A 16,747-nucleotide genomic window follows, 5' to 3' on the forward strand; every position below is an offset into this window, starting at 1 on the left:
ATGACCCCTGTGAAAGGGCCATTTGACAGGCTGAGGACCCCTGAACTAGAGCGATCACTGTTAGTTGTCTAATGAATCTCAGACTGGCCTCAAACTCATTACGTAGCTGAGTGTGATCTGATCCTCCTTTCCTCACACCCCAAATGCTGGGACCACAGGCTTAATACAATGCCCACTTTATACAGTGCTTAGTATCAAAGCCAAGGGCTGCATGCATGCCAGGCAAAAACACTGTACCAACTGTGCCACACACCCAGCCCACCTTTATACGTTTTTTTTTTTTTTTTTTTTTTCCCACTATAAAACCAGGGCTGTGGGAATGTGAAGTAGATGGGGGAATGCCACTAACAATGTCAGATTGTTGTTAAAGAAAAAAATCTGTTGTGCAGTGTGCAATTAATGTACCAAAAATTTACCAGCCCATATTGTGTCAGTTGCCCTTCCTGAGGGAAAGTCAACAGATAATAAAATAATGAAATCATATTTCTTGACCGCTCACATCCAAAATATATTGGTCCTTGTCATTAGAGAATGAGGCTGCGAGGTACCCACAAGGCCATTCACATGGCTGAGCTGTTTAATCCTGAAGGGAGTGTTCTAGGACAGAGGGTATTCCAGAGTCAGCAAAGAAGACCCAGCACTGTGATGGATGCACCCCGAAGTCATTAACAAGTGCAAATCAGAAGCAGATGGGTCTCTGTTAAAATGTGCTTTGTATCAGCATTTCTGGACCCTATAAAATGCTGAACTTTAATTACCAATGCAACCAACAAGAAGTTGCCATGTCTGGTACCATGAGCCTAAATAACAGAGTATCTCCAAAGACAACAAATTAACCTAGAACAGTGCTGCAGTGGCTGCTCCAGGGCCACGGTAGATTACGTGCACACTCAGAGTCTTGGCAAGGGTGAGTGTGCCTCTTACTGAGCTGCTATGTTTAGGTAGACTACCTGGCCAGTGAGCTCTTAGCACCTGCCACTCTCTGTCCCCAGAACTGGGGTTACAGGTACCTGCAGCCACACCTAGGTTTCCTTGGTGTATGATGGGGGGAATCCGAACTCGCCTTTACCCACTGAGCCATCTCCAGTCCTATAAGGTGATCTTTTAAAGGCAAAGTGAAGAAGATGCTATGTTGCATATGAATACAGCAATATTCGGTTATAAGCATCAATAACAGTGTAACATTGGTCCAAGGATTGACAGGCAGCTATGGTTAGATGGCCCCACATAAGTATTTTCTGTGTAAGGCTAAGGTGATTGTTGCACAAGGCTGTGGCTCTTAGAAAAGTTGGCTTTTGTTATTGTTGTTTTGTTTTGTGATTTGTTCTTGTTTATTTTTTAAGAAGGGGTTTATTTGGGCCTATCATTCAAAGGGATATTGTCATCTGTTGTGGTAGGGAAGGCAGGGATCCTGAGTGTGAGGCTGGCCCAGCAGTCAGGAAGCTGGCTAACCACATTTCATCTGCACACCCTTCCAACTGGTCTATTACTGTCCCTAAACTGCCTCCTAAGTTAGGCATGCCAGCACTCGGGAGACAGAGGCAAGTGGATTGCTGTGAGTTCAAGGCCAGCCTGGCCTACAAAGCAAGTCCAGGACAGCCAAGGCTACACAGAGAAACCCTGTCTCGAAAACCAAAAAAACAAAACAAAACAAAAGAAAACCTGCCTCCTCTATTCTCTTTCTCTGTGCTGCTTCCTTTTCTTCTCTCTCCTTGTGAGAGTTGGGCGTATCCTATTCTTTCAAATCCTCTCTGGTTTGCCACTTTTTCTGCCACTCAAATAAACATAACTTTCAAACATGGGTGCTTTTGTCTACAGACCAACTTTTACTTTCATTATTTGGCATTTTAAAAAAAAATATCAGTTCCATGCTTGAGAACCTCTCCTTCAAGCCTCTTCTTGGCTTTACTTACTTTGTAGTCTAGGGTTTGACCCACGAAACTTCATTTTTATTTAACCACTTAAAAAATATTATATCTGGGGGTTGGAGAGATGGCTCAGTGGTTAAGAGCACTGACTGTTCTTCCGGATGTCCTGAGTTCAACTCCCAGCAACCACATGGTGGCTCACAACCACCTGTAATACAATCTGGTGCCCTCTTCTGGTGTGCATGAAGACCGTGTTACTCATATACATAAAATAAATACATTTCTTAAAAATATATAACTGTAGAAAACCCTGGAGCGAAAACAGGGGGACACATGTGGATGACAAGTTGCTGGAACTTTGATCAAGCTGTAAAGTCAAGACACCGCAAATGTCTTCAGCGTTTGCCCCTGGCCCTCCTGAGTTGGAATCCTCCTGCGGACATGCTCACATCTACGTTTCTTCTACAAAAACTGCATTTAACCTGGTTTTTCTGTTTCACAGGAAAGCTTGAAGACAGGACATTGGACTGTCCCACTGGTGAGAGCTTCAGTCTGGCAGCATATTGGGCATGCCAACACAACATCAGGCATCTCCAAAGACTGCTTCTTCTCCGTCACTTGAAAAGGTAACAGGGAGCCTTACCAGTTGGGATGACATCACTTAGCTCCAGAGGTCAACACATCCTATCTATACTGTGGAATACTTGACAGCGGGTGCTCGGGCCTCAAACTCCTGTTGTCAGGCTTGGCAGCAAGCATCTTAACTCATGGAACCCATCTCACTCATCTGGGAAGGAAGCTTTAGCTATACAAGATTCATCAAACGCAGCAGCCTGTTTTGTTTTTAAACATTGACACAAAAACCAGAAGGGCAGGGCAGTGTGCTTAATCTTACTGTCTAAGTACAACTTTTTTAGAGACAGGATCTCATGTATCCAAGGATGAGTTTGAACTTCTGATCCCCTGATTCTGCTTCCCTGGTGCTGGAATTATAGGCATGAGCCACAGGGCCAGGTTCATGCTGTGCTGAGGATCAAAGCCAGGGCTTCAGTGTAGTGGCACATGCCTTTAATCCCAGCACTCAAGAGTCAGGGGCAGGCATTATGTCAGAGCTCAAAGCCAGCCTGGTCTACATAATAAATTCCAGGACAGCCTGAGCTACATAATGAGATCCTGTCTCAAACAAACAAACAGTCAAAAACAAACAAACAAACAAAATAAAAATGGCTTTGTATATTCTGGGCAAGTGTTTACCAACTGAGCTACATCTCCAGTCCCTAACCCCCCCCCCTTTTAAATAAATTTAAAACTTTGCCTTATCCAGGGCTTAAGCCCATGTTCTGTCCTTTACAGACCACATTCAGAATATGTGTAGAGAGCTTTCCTCATTAAAAAATGTCAAGGCATCAGTCACTGCGACGCGCAGCACGTTCTGAAATCACGTTTCCTTTTCATGTAAGTCAGGCTCAGGGATCCGATACAGAGCAGCTGTGAAATAAATAATATTGCTGAGGCAGAAGACGATGCACAGAAGCACGGCTGCTGCTATCTGAGGCAAAGAGAAGGGTCTGGAGGTGGCCAGCAGCCACTCCTTCCTCAGGGTCTTGTCCAGAAGGATGGCTTCCATCTGCAAGTGTGTGGCCAGGATCACACACACATGAAAGAGCTGGTGACTGTGACCTATGACAGACACGAAAGACCATCAGGAATACCAGTCAGAACCAGAAAAACGGTGCAGTGGGTGAAGGCGCTCCTACTGCCAAGCCTGGTGACCCGCGTGCTACCCATGACACACACACACACACACACACACATGCCACTCCTACATATGAACACATACAGAATTGTTTTAAAACTTTAAAATGTGCAGAATAGGTGAAGCCATGGCAGGGGGTAGGACTGGGAATTCTCACCGCCTGGGCAGAAGGGATAGTTATACTGGAATGTTGGGCATGTCCCAGATGGGTTTATGCTATGGTTCATTTACTAGAGGGATTGTATACCATTGTTTTTATTTCTGTTTTCGTTTCTACTCCTATTTGTCACAGTCTTTTGCTGGAGGGCTCAAGCTAGCTTTGAATTCACTAACTAGCATTGTCCTCCTGTTCCAGCTGTCAAAGTGCTAGAACTATAGGTGTGCCTGCCCCTGGATGCCGAAAGCAGCATTGAGTTGTGACGTGACAATGGGACAGTAAATAGTTAAACATACCCGTGGTAACTGATCTTAACTGTGACTTTGTTGATATTCAGAGTCAGTCTGAGCAGCACCTCCCCCTCCTCAGAGTGTGTGTGTGTGTGTGTGTATGTGTGTGTGTGTGTGTGTGTGTGTTTCCAGAGAGAATTAATGAAAAGGGGAAACCTGCCCTCTGTGTGGCATCTTCCAAAGAACAGAGAAAAAGCAGTGTCTCCTGCTGCTGCCACCACCTCCCCTGCCATCAGATTCCCCTGCCACCACCCTCCCCTGCCATCAGACTACAGCTTTTTTAGCCTTCAGTGTGAACTGACTACTGCCAACTCCTCAGGGTGCTATCAGGTCTCTAGTCCCTGTTTTGAACTGCTAATGCACCCAGCTTTGTTGCCTGAGCAGCTAGCAGCTTCTCTGCCTCTCCAGCAGGCTGTCAGCCATTGCTGAACTATCCAAAACCCCAACCTAGTAAGTCCTATATCTCATATATATATATCCTGTACATAGATATATATCTTATATATACAAATAAATACCGGATATATATGTATATGTATATAGAATATATATATATAAATATATATGAATTCTGTTCTAAAGAACCCTGTCTACTATAACACCTTACTGTATTTATTTTTAGAAATCAATTTGAGAAAACTATGAAGACTAGATGAGCACAATTCCTTTTCTAAAGCAATTTATCCATCAAACCCATTTTCCAAATGAAACTGTTGGGCACTCCACTGCCCCAGGCCTCAGACTTCAGCTACATGGGAAGAGACAGCTGAGTTTTCAGTCTGCCTCTTCCCAAGTGTCCTTGTCTCAACTTCTGGCTAATCACAGACGTGGCCAGGGGCTCCCCTTCTGCTGGCCTGAGCTCACCAGCCCCACAGTTGGTAGGTAGGAGACCAAGCAGGATGGGCAGAAGTCAGCAGGGCCACAAACAAAGGAGCCCAGGGTTAGGGAATCTGACACAGAAAGGTGGGTAGGAAGGACTGAACTGTGTCTCTGAACTATTTATACACTTAAATCCAACTAGTGGCCATGCTTGGAGAGATGGTTGCGTCCCAATGACGTCAGTGGGGTGGACACAGGCATGATCTACACTGAGGAGGAGTCTCATGAAGACTGTGGGATGGTACTTATCCACAGACCAGAAAAGAGGGCGAAGGCATCACCCTGCTGACTCTTCCATCTCAAACAGTCAGCATTCTAAGCATGAGAAAACAACACTTTGTTGTGCAGGCCACCCACACTTGCACGCAGAGCTTCCCTTGTGTGTGGGAACTCCAGGCCTAGCAAACCAATTCAACACAACAGTTAGATAAGGCTGCTCCTCCAGATGGCTGTGCCCAGGTGTGGTGGCACCTACTTGTAACCCCAGCACTCTGTTGGCAAAGACGAGAAGGTCCTGAGTTCAAGCCCAGTCTGGACTACATACTGAGTTTAAGGCCAGCCTCCACCATGTATTGAGACCCTACCTAAAAAATAAATTTAAAAAGTGTATGCTTGAAGCCGGGCGTGGTAGAATCCCAGCACTTGGGAGGCAGAGGCAGGTGGATCACTGTGAGTTTGAGGCCAGCCTGGTCTACAAGGTGGGTCCAGGACAGCCAGGGCTACACAGAGAGATCCTGTCTTGAAAAACCAAAAAAAAAAAAATTTTTAAAGTGTGTGTGTGTGTGCACGTGCGTGCATGCATATGTGTGTGTGTGTGTGTGTGTGTGTGTGAAAGCTCAATGGTAAAGGCACCTTCCACTAAGCCTGACAACTTGAGTTTAATACCCTGGACCCACATAATGGTTGAAAGTGAGAACTTGTTCCTACAAACTGTCCTTTGACTTCTACATGCCCACAGCAAACACACATAAACACATTACATACATTAATATGCAATAAAAAAAATTAGTGCATGAGAGAGTTCTGTATGGTACCACAAAACCCCCTTCAGAAGTGTTCAACAGCATGCTGCAGGGATACCTGGCCACCTCCTCTTCAGGCAGGAGCTGACTTGGGCTTGCTGAACATTGGCAAGCATGAATGCTCGTTTCCTTCAGCCCCAGCCTCTGTCTTAGAAAGGTGAGTGGCTCCCAGCCTTACTCAAGTTCAGAGCACAGGCTGTGCCCACTCCAAATATGTGTGTGATGCAGGCGTGACTTTTACTGCAGCTGTGACACAGTGCCAAAACACTGAATCCGGACTCAATGCACTCACCAGCCAAACCTGTTTCCATTAGAGAGATGAGCAACAGATGTGCCACCAGCAATGGGCGAGGGCATGTGGTCTGGAAAGAGCCACAGCAGGAGGAATGGCTTCAAACATGCCAGTCTCAGGGGCTTCCTGTAGGCCATGACTAACTAGGCCTGGCAAGCACCCTCCCTGATTACCAGGGCTTTTTTTTTTTTCCTGCTGTGTACCTTTGGGCCCGATAGGACAGGACTGAAGTAAATACATAAAATGTGGAGAATCCAGAGTGACCAGTCCTTGCCATGCCCCTGCCTGCCCCTGCATTCTCCAAGCTCTTAGCCACAGCTGTGACTTCCTTCAAGGTAGGGCTGGAGTGAGCAGGCGGGAAGCCCCTGGGCAGGCAGAGGCTGACGCTGATGCCTGTGAACTATGCACTCTAAGCATTTTGCTGGCTGAGGTCTCTTCTGCTAGACTGTAATCAGATCACAAAGCTTATCTGGCTCCATCTCTGAAGTAGGTGGAAGGGAAGTTCCAGGCAGGGACAAAAGTGACTTGGTGAGGACATAGGTGCTTGCTGTGGTGGGGACAGTAACTGGCCTTTTGAGTCTCGTGCCAAAGGCTTGTCACCTTCTACAGAAGCCACCCAAAGGTGCTGTGATAGCTAACACTGTCAACTTCACAGCCTCTAGAAACACATGGGGGACAAATTTCAGTGCGGGTCTATGAGGGAGCTTCTAGATTGGGTTCACTGAAAAAGGAAGAGCCCGTGGTGGCGCATGCCTTTAATCCCAGCACTTGGGAGGCAGAGGCTGGTGGATCGCTGTGAGTTCGAGGCCAGCTTGGTCTACAAAGTCTAGGACAGCCAAGGCTACACAGAGAAACTCTGTCTCGAAAAACAAAAAAACAAAAAACAATAAAAACAAAAAAAGAAAGAAAGAAAAAGGAAGAGCTACCATTCCATGTCCTGGGGTCCTAAACTGAATATAAGGAGTGCAAGCAGAGTACCAGCGCTGTTTCTCTGGTCCTGACTGGACAAATACAACCCGCTGCCTCATGCTGTTGCCACCATGTTTCCCTTTCAGGGTGGGTCATACCCTCAGAGCGTAAACCAAAAATAAACCCTGGACTTTATGGTCACAGCAACAGAAAAGCAGCAAACACAGATGCCTTCTTTCCAGCCAGTATCAGAGCTAGGTGGGGCAGGTGGGAAGAACCCCACCCATCCTGCACCTGTGCTCGCTCCAGACCACAAGCCCTCAAGCCAGATTTAGCTCAGCTTCCCTGAGTGTCACACAGCCTCTGAGCCCTGGCCTTTTGGCCCCAGGTTTGGAGTTTCTGGGTCAGGAGGGCTGAGGTTGGGCCTGGAAGCTGCAGTCTCAGATCCTTTCTGCTGCTGGTGTTGGTCAGGGATACACCTGGGACCCTCTGGCTCTTCATGACCCCAGGGCATTCCACTTACCACAGTCAAGACAGATAGACTTTCTCTTCTGCACAGCTGCCTGTGTGCAGTACTGTGGTCCGGTAAACCTGCAAACCCATCTTGTCTCTTCCTCTCTGTGGCTGCCCACCCATCCACCCACCCCCGATGTTCATGTTTTCTGGGAGGTCAGACTCTAGTTGTCAACAGAATGGATGCCTGTTGAAATGCTTCCAGGTCCTGGGCCTCCCTGTTCCCATCCTTCCTGTCCCTGGCAGTGCACTGGCAGCACACGTGATGGCGTCAGTCAAGGTGTAAGGCCCCTCACTGTACCTGTCACTCATCATGGCCTATGCCTGATGACTCCCTTAGGGTCACTCCTCTCCAGGTCCCCTGCCTTGTGGGGACATACACATTGTCAAGAATGTTACCACCCCCTGGGAGAGCCACACCCACCCTGCACCCCCACCCCCCACTCACCGATGTAGTCAAAGCGTCCAGGTGCCAGTCGCTCTGGCAGGTGAGCAGAGTACAAGAAAGAGGCCAGGAGGGTCACGGCCATGTGCCTCTGGTGGTACAACATGGCTTCATTTCTTGAACTCTCCCCTGGGAACAGGAAGAGCTGCGGGTGTTCAAAAGAACAGAAGGTCTTAAGAAGGAGGGAGACCCACACCTCTCTACACAAGCCGACACAAACTCCACAGGCCCGGGCCTCACCTGAGGACTGTGGTCCGAGGGAGAGATGCACAGGGGTGAGGGGAGAAGAAAAAGAGAAGATGACAGAGATAAGGAGAGAGACAGAGACAGAGAGACAGAGAGAGACAGGAAAACCCCTGCTAGATATCGCTGTTCTTTCTGGGGATGAAATGCAAGCACAGAAGAACGGTCCTGTTTGCACCAGATTCCAGATGCAGAGCTATAATACTGAACTGAGGCTCAAAATGGAGGGGGGTGAGAGAGAGAGAGAGAGAGAGAGAGAGAGAGAGAGAGAGAGAGAGAGAGAGAGAGAAGAAATGTGATAGAAGGGAGAAGGGGCTAGAGAGATGGCTCAGTGGTTAAGAACACTGCCTGCTCTTCCAAAGGACCTGGGTTCAATTCCCAGCACCCACATGGCAGCTCACAACTGTCTGTAACTCCAAGATTCTCCCTCACCCTCCCACACCCCTCACACCAACACACATAAATTAAAATTAAATAAAAATATTAAAAGAAAAAAAAAGAAATGTGATAGAAAAGAAAACTCTTTAAAACCAAGTCTTGAGGCCAGGCAGTGGTGGCACACACCTTTAATCCCAGCACTTGGGAGGCAGAGGTAGGTGGAGCTCTGTGAGTTTGAGGCCTGCCTGGTCTACAGAGTGAGTTTCAGGACAGCCAAGGCTACAGAGAAGCCCTATCTTGAAAAAAAAAACAAAAACAAAAACAAACAAACAAACAAAAGTCTTGGAAGTCTTTCTGCATCATCAAAAAAGATCTTTTTAGCCTAAGTTTTGTGACTCAGGCCTGAATTTATGGCAGAAATATTGCAAGTCCAAGGCCCATCTAGGCTATGGAGCTAGTTAAAAGCCAGCTTAAGCAACTTAGATCGGTCTCAATCAATCAATCGATCAATCAATGAATCAATGGTTGGGGATGTAGTCTATATAGAGCCCTTGCCTAGCACACAGAAGACCCTAAGTTCAATATCCAGTATCAACCACCCCCCAATGTACAGCCATTACATCATCGCTTCAAGGTTAAGCAGAGGTTTTTTTATTTTTATAAGTAACAATAGCAGCTTCCCTTAGTATTAGGAACCAGGTTCCAGGTCAGCCTCACTCCATCTGAGCGTCAATAGGGACCTTAAGGCAGACTTTGCTTTCACATTTTGCACACAAGGAAAGTGAGCCTTAGATTGCCTTGCAATCCACCATAAAGGGGGCTGGAGAGATGGCTCAGAGGTTAAGAGCGCTGGCTGCTCTTGCAGAGGTCCTGAGTTCAATTCCCAGCAACCACATGGTGGCTCCCACCCATCTGTAATGAGATTCGGTGCCCTCTTCTGGTGCGCAGGCACACACGCAGGCAGAACATTGTATATGTAATAGATAAATCTGGAGGGGGGAAAAAAAAGCACCAACAAGCTGTGAAGTAAGATTGGAATCAAGGCAGGGCAAGTGTGGTATTAATGCCTCCACCTCCCGCCCTGCCCTGAGGTCCCACACAGTCACTAGACAGCAACACACGACATGAAATCTTCATGTAACCAATGATGTGGTGGGTCAGCTGCAGTTCCCTGGGTGTGTCTGCACAAACTGCCTAGAAGAAGTGAGAGAGCCAGGCAGGCGTGGTGGCGCACGCCTTTAATCCCAGCATTCGGGAGGCAGAGGCAGGAGGATAGCTGTGAGTTTGAGGTCATCCTGGTCTACAAAGCGAGTCCAAGATGGCCAAGGCTACACAGAGAAACCAAACCAAACAAACAAACAAAAACCGAAGGAGTGAGAGTTCTGAGTTGCACTCCCATCCCCAAGTCTCCCGTAGACCCACTAAGGGGAATACAGAGAGAACCGCGAAGTCCCAGGTAGCAGGGAAAACTCTTCACTCCCCTGCAGCCCACCGCTTGTCATCTGCGCCACATACCGCCACTGGGGAAGTCTACTCAGGAGGTAATGCTGAACCTGTAAAGTGTGTGATACCCACCTGTTTGTTTGTTTGTTTGTTTGTTTTGGTTTTTCAAGACAGGGTTTCTCTGTGTAGCCTTGGCTGTCCTGGACTCTCTTTGTAGACCAGGCTGGCCTCGAACTCACAGCGATCCACCCGTCTCTGCCTTCCAAGTGCTGGGATTAAAGGCGTGCGCCACCACTGCATCACTGATAATATACAATCGTGCACGTATTGGTCTTTTCCTCCAGCTGGCACCGATGATTACCAAATCCCAGGCTGCCTGCCTCGCCCAGTTCTCTGTGGTTGTTCCTAAGCCCTTACCTAGTCAGTTTGTCTCCAAGGGCCTCATAGTCCCTCTAATAGCAGCACCCAAGTCTCCACTCCTATGGGTCCCCCAGTGCCCACTGCGACGTTAGGACACCCTCAGAGCTCAGGTGACAATGAAGGCCCTGGATCTGCTGACCCGAAGAGTGGAGATGGAGCCCGCGTCCTTACCCTGTAGAAGATGGGGAGTGAGTCCCACGTGTAGGGGTAGGCGAAGGCGAGGACCCGGAGCAGCTTGCACAGGCGGGGCTTCTGGAGTTCAAGAAACCTGAGGCGAGGGAAGAAAGGGAAAGCTTTTCAGGGACTCACACGCATGCGCACTCGTGGGTTGTCAACAGCCAACAAGCGTTTCCACACAGCCTCCCGTGGACTTACAGCTTCTCCACGAGCCTCGCTCACTCCCCCTGCACTGGTGGAAATGACAAAACCTCAGCTATGACAGAGAAAGTTGCTCTGAGAGCATGAAAAACAACGGTGTGCAAGGCACGATGGAGGTAGCTTCAGGCGGAATCCCAGGGAGTGGGGGTGGGGAGGTCAGGGGACTTAACACAGATTTGAGAAGGATGACGCCACCGAGATAGGAAAGGACCTGAAGCACAAATCCCGGCTGCACATTCTACAGAAGTAGAAAGCACTCAAATAACTGGGACCCCCCTCCCCGCCTCAGATGATGGCCACACAAAGACCTGAGTTCAAAGGAGTACTGGGTAACCCAGAGACGTTTCTAGAATATTTTTACCATGCACAGGAAAGTGAGTAGGCAGAGGGCCTTTCCCTCCTCAATGAGCTCTCCCACTACCCTCCAACACAAAGACCGAAGCCAACAGGAACCCACTGCATTGCCTGTTTAGAGGCAAAAGGCAGGAGTTCCAGGATAGGTCACCACTGGGCCTCTGAAGACCTAGAGAGCAGTAACAGCTTTAGACCTGCAGTTCAGCAGCACAGATTTCCAGGTGGGAGGTCGGGAGGTCAAGGTTGAGCAAGGAGACTCCACAGGCTCTGAAGGTAGAGCTGAGCTGCTAGGGTTCCCAGCTAGCATGCAGGAAGCCCTGGGTTCCAGCCCCAGCACTCAAAAACCAAACACGGTGACACATGCCAGAGTTTCTAGCACTTGCATGTGTCAAGGCAGGAGGATCAGAAGCTCAAAATTTGTTGGTTTTTTTTGTTGTTGTTTTTTGAGACAGGATTTCTTTTGGCCATCCTGGACTCACTTTGTAGACCAGGCTGACCTGGAGCTCACAGCAATCTGCTTGCCTCTGCCTCCGAAGTGCTGGGATTAAAGGCGTGTGCTACCACGCCTAGCCTTTCAAAGTCATTTTTAATATATGTTTTATAGTGAGTTTGAGATCAGCCTGGGCTTTAGGAGACCCTGTGTCCAAAAGCCAAAACAAAACCCAATTACCTTCATTTATTTATTTAGTATTAGTATTATTTTCAAGATTGGGTTTGCTCTGTGTAGCCCCGGCTGTCCTGGAACTCACTCTGTAGACCAGGCTGGCATTGAACTCACAGATACCCACATGCCTCTGTGTACGGAGTGCTAGGATTAAGGGCCTGTGCCTCCACCACCACCACAGCCACCACTCGCCTCTCAATTGCCTTCTTGATTGTGATACCACGCTGGGACAGAGGCAGCAGTGCTATGGTTTTAAAGGGGACACACCAGGTTCCAACACAGGCTAGACACATCAGTACCGTGCTGCTATGGCAGGTTTCTCTAGCTGTGTCTGACTCCTCCCTCCCTCACAGTGTTGTTATAAAGACTTAAATAAGACACCAAAGCCTTTCGAATCCTGCATAGCCCGGTTATTAAATGTCCCTCTGAAAACAAACCACTCCTGCTCATCTCACAGCTGTGTTGGAGCAAGAGAGGACAGGTACTGGGTGTCTGTCCTCCAACTGCCACATTGCCCCTGCCTGCTCCTGAGAGGCCAAGCCTCTCTCTGTCTTTCTTCCCCCAGGGTCCAAACGAAACACATTCCCACACCCCTAGCAGCAGCTGTCTAACCGCAACAGGCCCCTTATGTATCTGCCATGTCTGCTCACTCCTTAAAAAAAATGCTCTTGGTGGCCACTAAACACGCAAAGAAAACCTGGCTTTGTTGGTGAGGGCTATGCCCCAAAGCGTAGGTTTCCTGCTACTTGAGACCACAAGTCTCGAAGCCTGAAAAAGTACTTCCCCAGCGGGGCAAGTGGATTAGCTTCTTCAACAGCAAAGCTGAGTCGAAGGGGGAGAGAGGGGACACGGGGGTGGGGTGGGGGGAGGCGAGGGGCAAGGGGGGCGCAGGGCGGAGAGGGAGGGCGACAAAAGGGAGAAGCAGAATTGGTTAGGGCGCCCACTCCAAGGTGCAATTCCACATCCAACCACAGGATGTCGCCACAGCCAGCGATTCCTGGAGGCAGCAGCCGTGGCCAGAGACTCATTCAAAATACCCAGGCACAGCAGGCTTACACACGCTGGGGTTGAGAACTCAGCCCGGGAAAGCAGTTGCAGAAGACACTGGTTTGGGGACCAGGCTGAGTCAATAAATCTTAGCAACTGAAATGTCAAGACTAATGCCTGATGCAAGCAGTTAACTGGAAGTTATTCAACTGCAAAATATACACACATGCGTGCATGTGTGTGTATGTGTGTGTGTGTGTGTGTTGTCGTCTATTGTGTGGGTGATGTGTCACATCTGGCTGACGTATCACAGTTTCCAGAACTTCATCCACTGAGCCACTGCCCAGGCTCCAATCCCTTTTGAGGCTGGTTTTTACCGTTCTACATACTGAGGCATTCTCTGGCCCAGATAACTTGGTCACCATACTGACCTCAGTGAAATTTTTTTTTTTTTTTTGCTGGAAGTTGGAAGAGGTGGTACATGTCTATATAATCATTGTGTGTATGGGGGGGCACTAAGATGATAAAGTATCTCTAGGGTACACAATGGGTACACAATGGGGCCAGGGCTACACGGTGGGACACTCTATCAAACTACACTAAACCAAACTAAACTCAGTGGCCAGACAGATCTGCTGAAAGAAAGGTCTACAGTGACAGGTGACATGAGGCAAAGAGAGAAAGGTCAGCTCCCTGGGCTGCCAGGTTGTGGGTGTGGGGTGGGGGGCAGACTTAGGAAAGGAGCAAGCACTTTGGGGGCACTGATCATCCCTCACCAAGAAAAGTGCATAGCTCCCCTCTCAAGTGTGGCAGCATGAGAGGACCTCCCCACATGACAATTGGTGACATATTTCAAAGGTTCTGTGGTAAGGAAGCTGAGCCCCCAAAAGAAGAGCCCAGTAAGATCACTGTCCATGAAGAGCGAAGGGCGGTCTTCCCAGAGGGCCCTGGACTTGGCAGCTTGCCCTTCGGCTCTCTTTAGTCATCCTTCCTCCTACCCTGCCCAGCCTTGCTGCTGCTCCTGGTCCCTCCACTGTCCCCCCGGCCCCCACTACCATCCTTGGCTGCTCTACCCCAAAGGCCCTCCTTCGCTCCAGCTTCAGGGCTGTCTGTCCTGTGTTCCCTCTCGGTCCTAAGATGACCTCTCAGGGCCCTGTGTATCTGAGTGACTGTCATGGAGATGACCTGATTCCCTTGCTCTCTGATCTGCTTCACAGAGCAACGGCAGTTCCCTCTCAGTCGCTTTGTGTGTGTGTGTGTGTGTGTGTGTGTGTGTGTGTGTGTGTGTGTGTGCTGCCTTTCCTGCACCCAGCACACCGGCATCATCTGAAGGCAAGACCTTACTTACTCTGCCAGGTGTGGCAGACTTTTCCTATGGGTCCCCAGAGCCCAGGCAGCCTTTGAGGAATGTCACTCAGGTGAGTGGGGATAATAGCCCCAGATGTGCCCTCTGGATCCGCAGAAACAAACTGTGCCATAGCCTAGGAGAGGAGGCCACGCACATGGGGGCACAAGACATTGTTGGGTCAGTGTCAAACACCTTCGTCCTGATACAGTAGGCATTCCGAATGCACAGCACCCACCACTGGACCTGTGTGGCCAAGGGGGACTCTGGGCTAGAAGCAAGCAGTGTACCCTTGGTGGCTAACAGCTGGTCAGGAGCTTCCAAAAACTTAGTTAACTGGAAAGGCTGTGTGTCCTAATAAGCTGCACTGTGAGCTCTTGGGAGCGCAGTCTTGGTGCACAAATCCTAGGGACTGTGTCTTTCATGCCCATGCGATACCTCAACCCCTATTACCTACCCTCTGTGTTTATCTCTCTGATCCCCAGTTCTGAACACCAAAGGCATGAGGAGCTTAGCAACAGACTACACAGGGGTGATAACTGACCCAAAGACCAGATTCAGGGGTTCCCAGGACTACCCAGGAGCCTGGGCAGCCAGAGGAAAGGCCACCCAATTACACTGCATCTCTGTGCTGCAAGCATGGTTCTCACCACGAATGCACCTTGCTTCAGGCAGCATGGGAGACCCCAACCCCTGTGGAGTCCCCTGATTTCCACCCTGGTACGGAGGTTGCATACCACACAGCTTAATTCCCCCTGGGATTAGAAGGGCATAGCAACCCAGGACTGGACACTGGGTTTCCTGGCTCTACGGGTAGATTCAAGCCCTGTCCAGCTTTCAGGGATTTCTGTGGTTTTCAAGAAGAGAGCTGTTCCCCAGGGATGAAGCCACACAAAATCCAGTGTGGGACACACCGAGCAAGGCACCCTCATTCCCAGAGAGAGCAAACCACGCCTACCCCCCAGCCCTCCTCAAACATCCTGGCAAATGGAGGGCAAGCTGGTGTGAATCTTTCTGATGTTGGATAAAAATCTACCCTCTCACATTTAAAAAAAAGTTTGGCAGGCTCCCCCCAGTCTGTGTGTCACCCCGAGGAAACTGGAAACAAAACCATCCCAAAGAGGAACCCCCTACTCTCCTGCTTCTTCCTGGCATGGGCATAGTACAGTTGTGGGTACAGGGGACACATACGCAACACAGGCAACTCTCCTGCCCTGCCACTTCCTGGCACGGTGGCACTGTCTAGATGGGACTGTCACCTTGCCACAACCATCTGGAACCCTTCCCGATTGGCTGAGGAAGCTTGTGTTTTCAGGCAGTTCACTCGTGCAAAGAGCAGTGTCAACTTAGCACAGACGTCCCCATGACAACGCCACCCACACTCCACCCCACAGAATCTTGTATGAAAGAAAAAAAACAAAAAAAACAAAAAAGAATAGCAGGATTAGAGGCACAAGCTGGGCATGACTCAAGGCCACTTCTGAATCCCCTTCACCACCCATCACATGATCCTAGCAATGCCATACCCACACATGACGGTGAGGGGAGGACTGCCCGGTTACTAGGAACCTTTCTCTGCCCAGGCTTGTGCCAGGCATCCTAGGCACGTAACCTAGACTCTTCTATGCAGAAGGGAGCTGGGCTGACCCGGGCCACTGTACGTTCAAGGAAGGGAAGACACACGATGACCCACCTCAGCAGTAAAGCCAGCTGTAGAATTTGTAGAAACTATAAAACCAATTCCAGCATAGGGACACTCTTGTTTAAGTTAATGAAGAATTTCAGAGCATCAGGTCACACATTTGGAAGAGCTGAATGGCTGCCTAAGGGACACTCATGATGTCCAGCGTGACAGTTAATACTGTCAACCAGACAGAATCTTGAGTCGCCATGGAGACAAATCTTGGATTAAATTCACTGAAGTGGAGAGACCCGCCCTACCTATGGGTGACGTGGTAAGTCTTGAAGGGAACGAAAAGGATAAAACTAGCTGGCAGCGCCATGTATTAGCCTCCAGCCCTGGCTGCCATGACTTTCCTGCCTTGGTGGACTGTACCATCCAACAGTGAGGCAGGGGAAACCCTTCATCCTTTAAGTCGCTTTAAGGGAGGTATTCTGTTCTAGCGATGTGTAAAGTAACCAATGCGTTGGGCAACTTCTACCCGGAGTCAGGCTCCTAGAGCTCCCCTCTTGTGCTGACTTCAAGCCCCCCTCCCACGGGGATGCATTCTAGGTCCTCCCAGGCTACCCACTTGGGGTCACAGCTCCCAGTACCTGGAATAGCAGGAGAGGCCAGTGCTGAGGATGGTATTCAACACAGCCAGGGCTACGTAGCATTCATGGAAGGTACTGCAGACCAGCTCATCGGGAAACGTGTATGCGGAGTAGGCGATGGCTGAGCCTG

At 49.2% G+C, this 16,747-nt stretch overlaps 1 protein-coding gene across 1 annotated transcript in view; it reads right to left on the reverse strand.

Moving 5' to 3' along the window:
• Nucleotides 1-3,291: 3,291 nt before the first annotated feature.
• Paqr5 (progestin and adipoQ receptor family member 5) overlaps nt 3,292-16,747 on the reverse strand; it is a 73,910-nt gene continuing 60,454 nt past the window's right edge. Inside the window, exons 4-7 of the mRNA XM_051156620.1 lie at nt 16,618-16,744; nt 10,787-10,883; nt 8,135-8,276; nt 3,292-3,548 (exon numbers count right to left, since the gene is read on the reverse strand). Of these exons, the coding sequence (XP_051012577.1) occupies nt 3,307-3,548; nt 8,135-8,276; nt 10,787-10,883; nt 16,618-16,744 (608 nt within the window). The 3' untranslated portion in view covers nt 3,292-3,306. The remainder of the gene's footprint in view (nt 3,549-8,134; nt 8,277-10,786; nt 10,884-16,617; nt 16,745-16,747) is intronic.

This window comes from Acomys russatus, chromosome 14, assembly GCF_903995435.1.
Source record: "Acomys russatus chromosome 14, mAcoRus1.1, whole genome shotgun sequence".
Classification (NCBI taxonomy): Eukaryota; Metazoa; Chordata; class Mammalia; order Rodentia; family Muridae; genus Acomys; species Acomys russatus.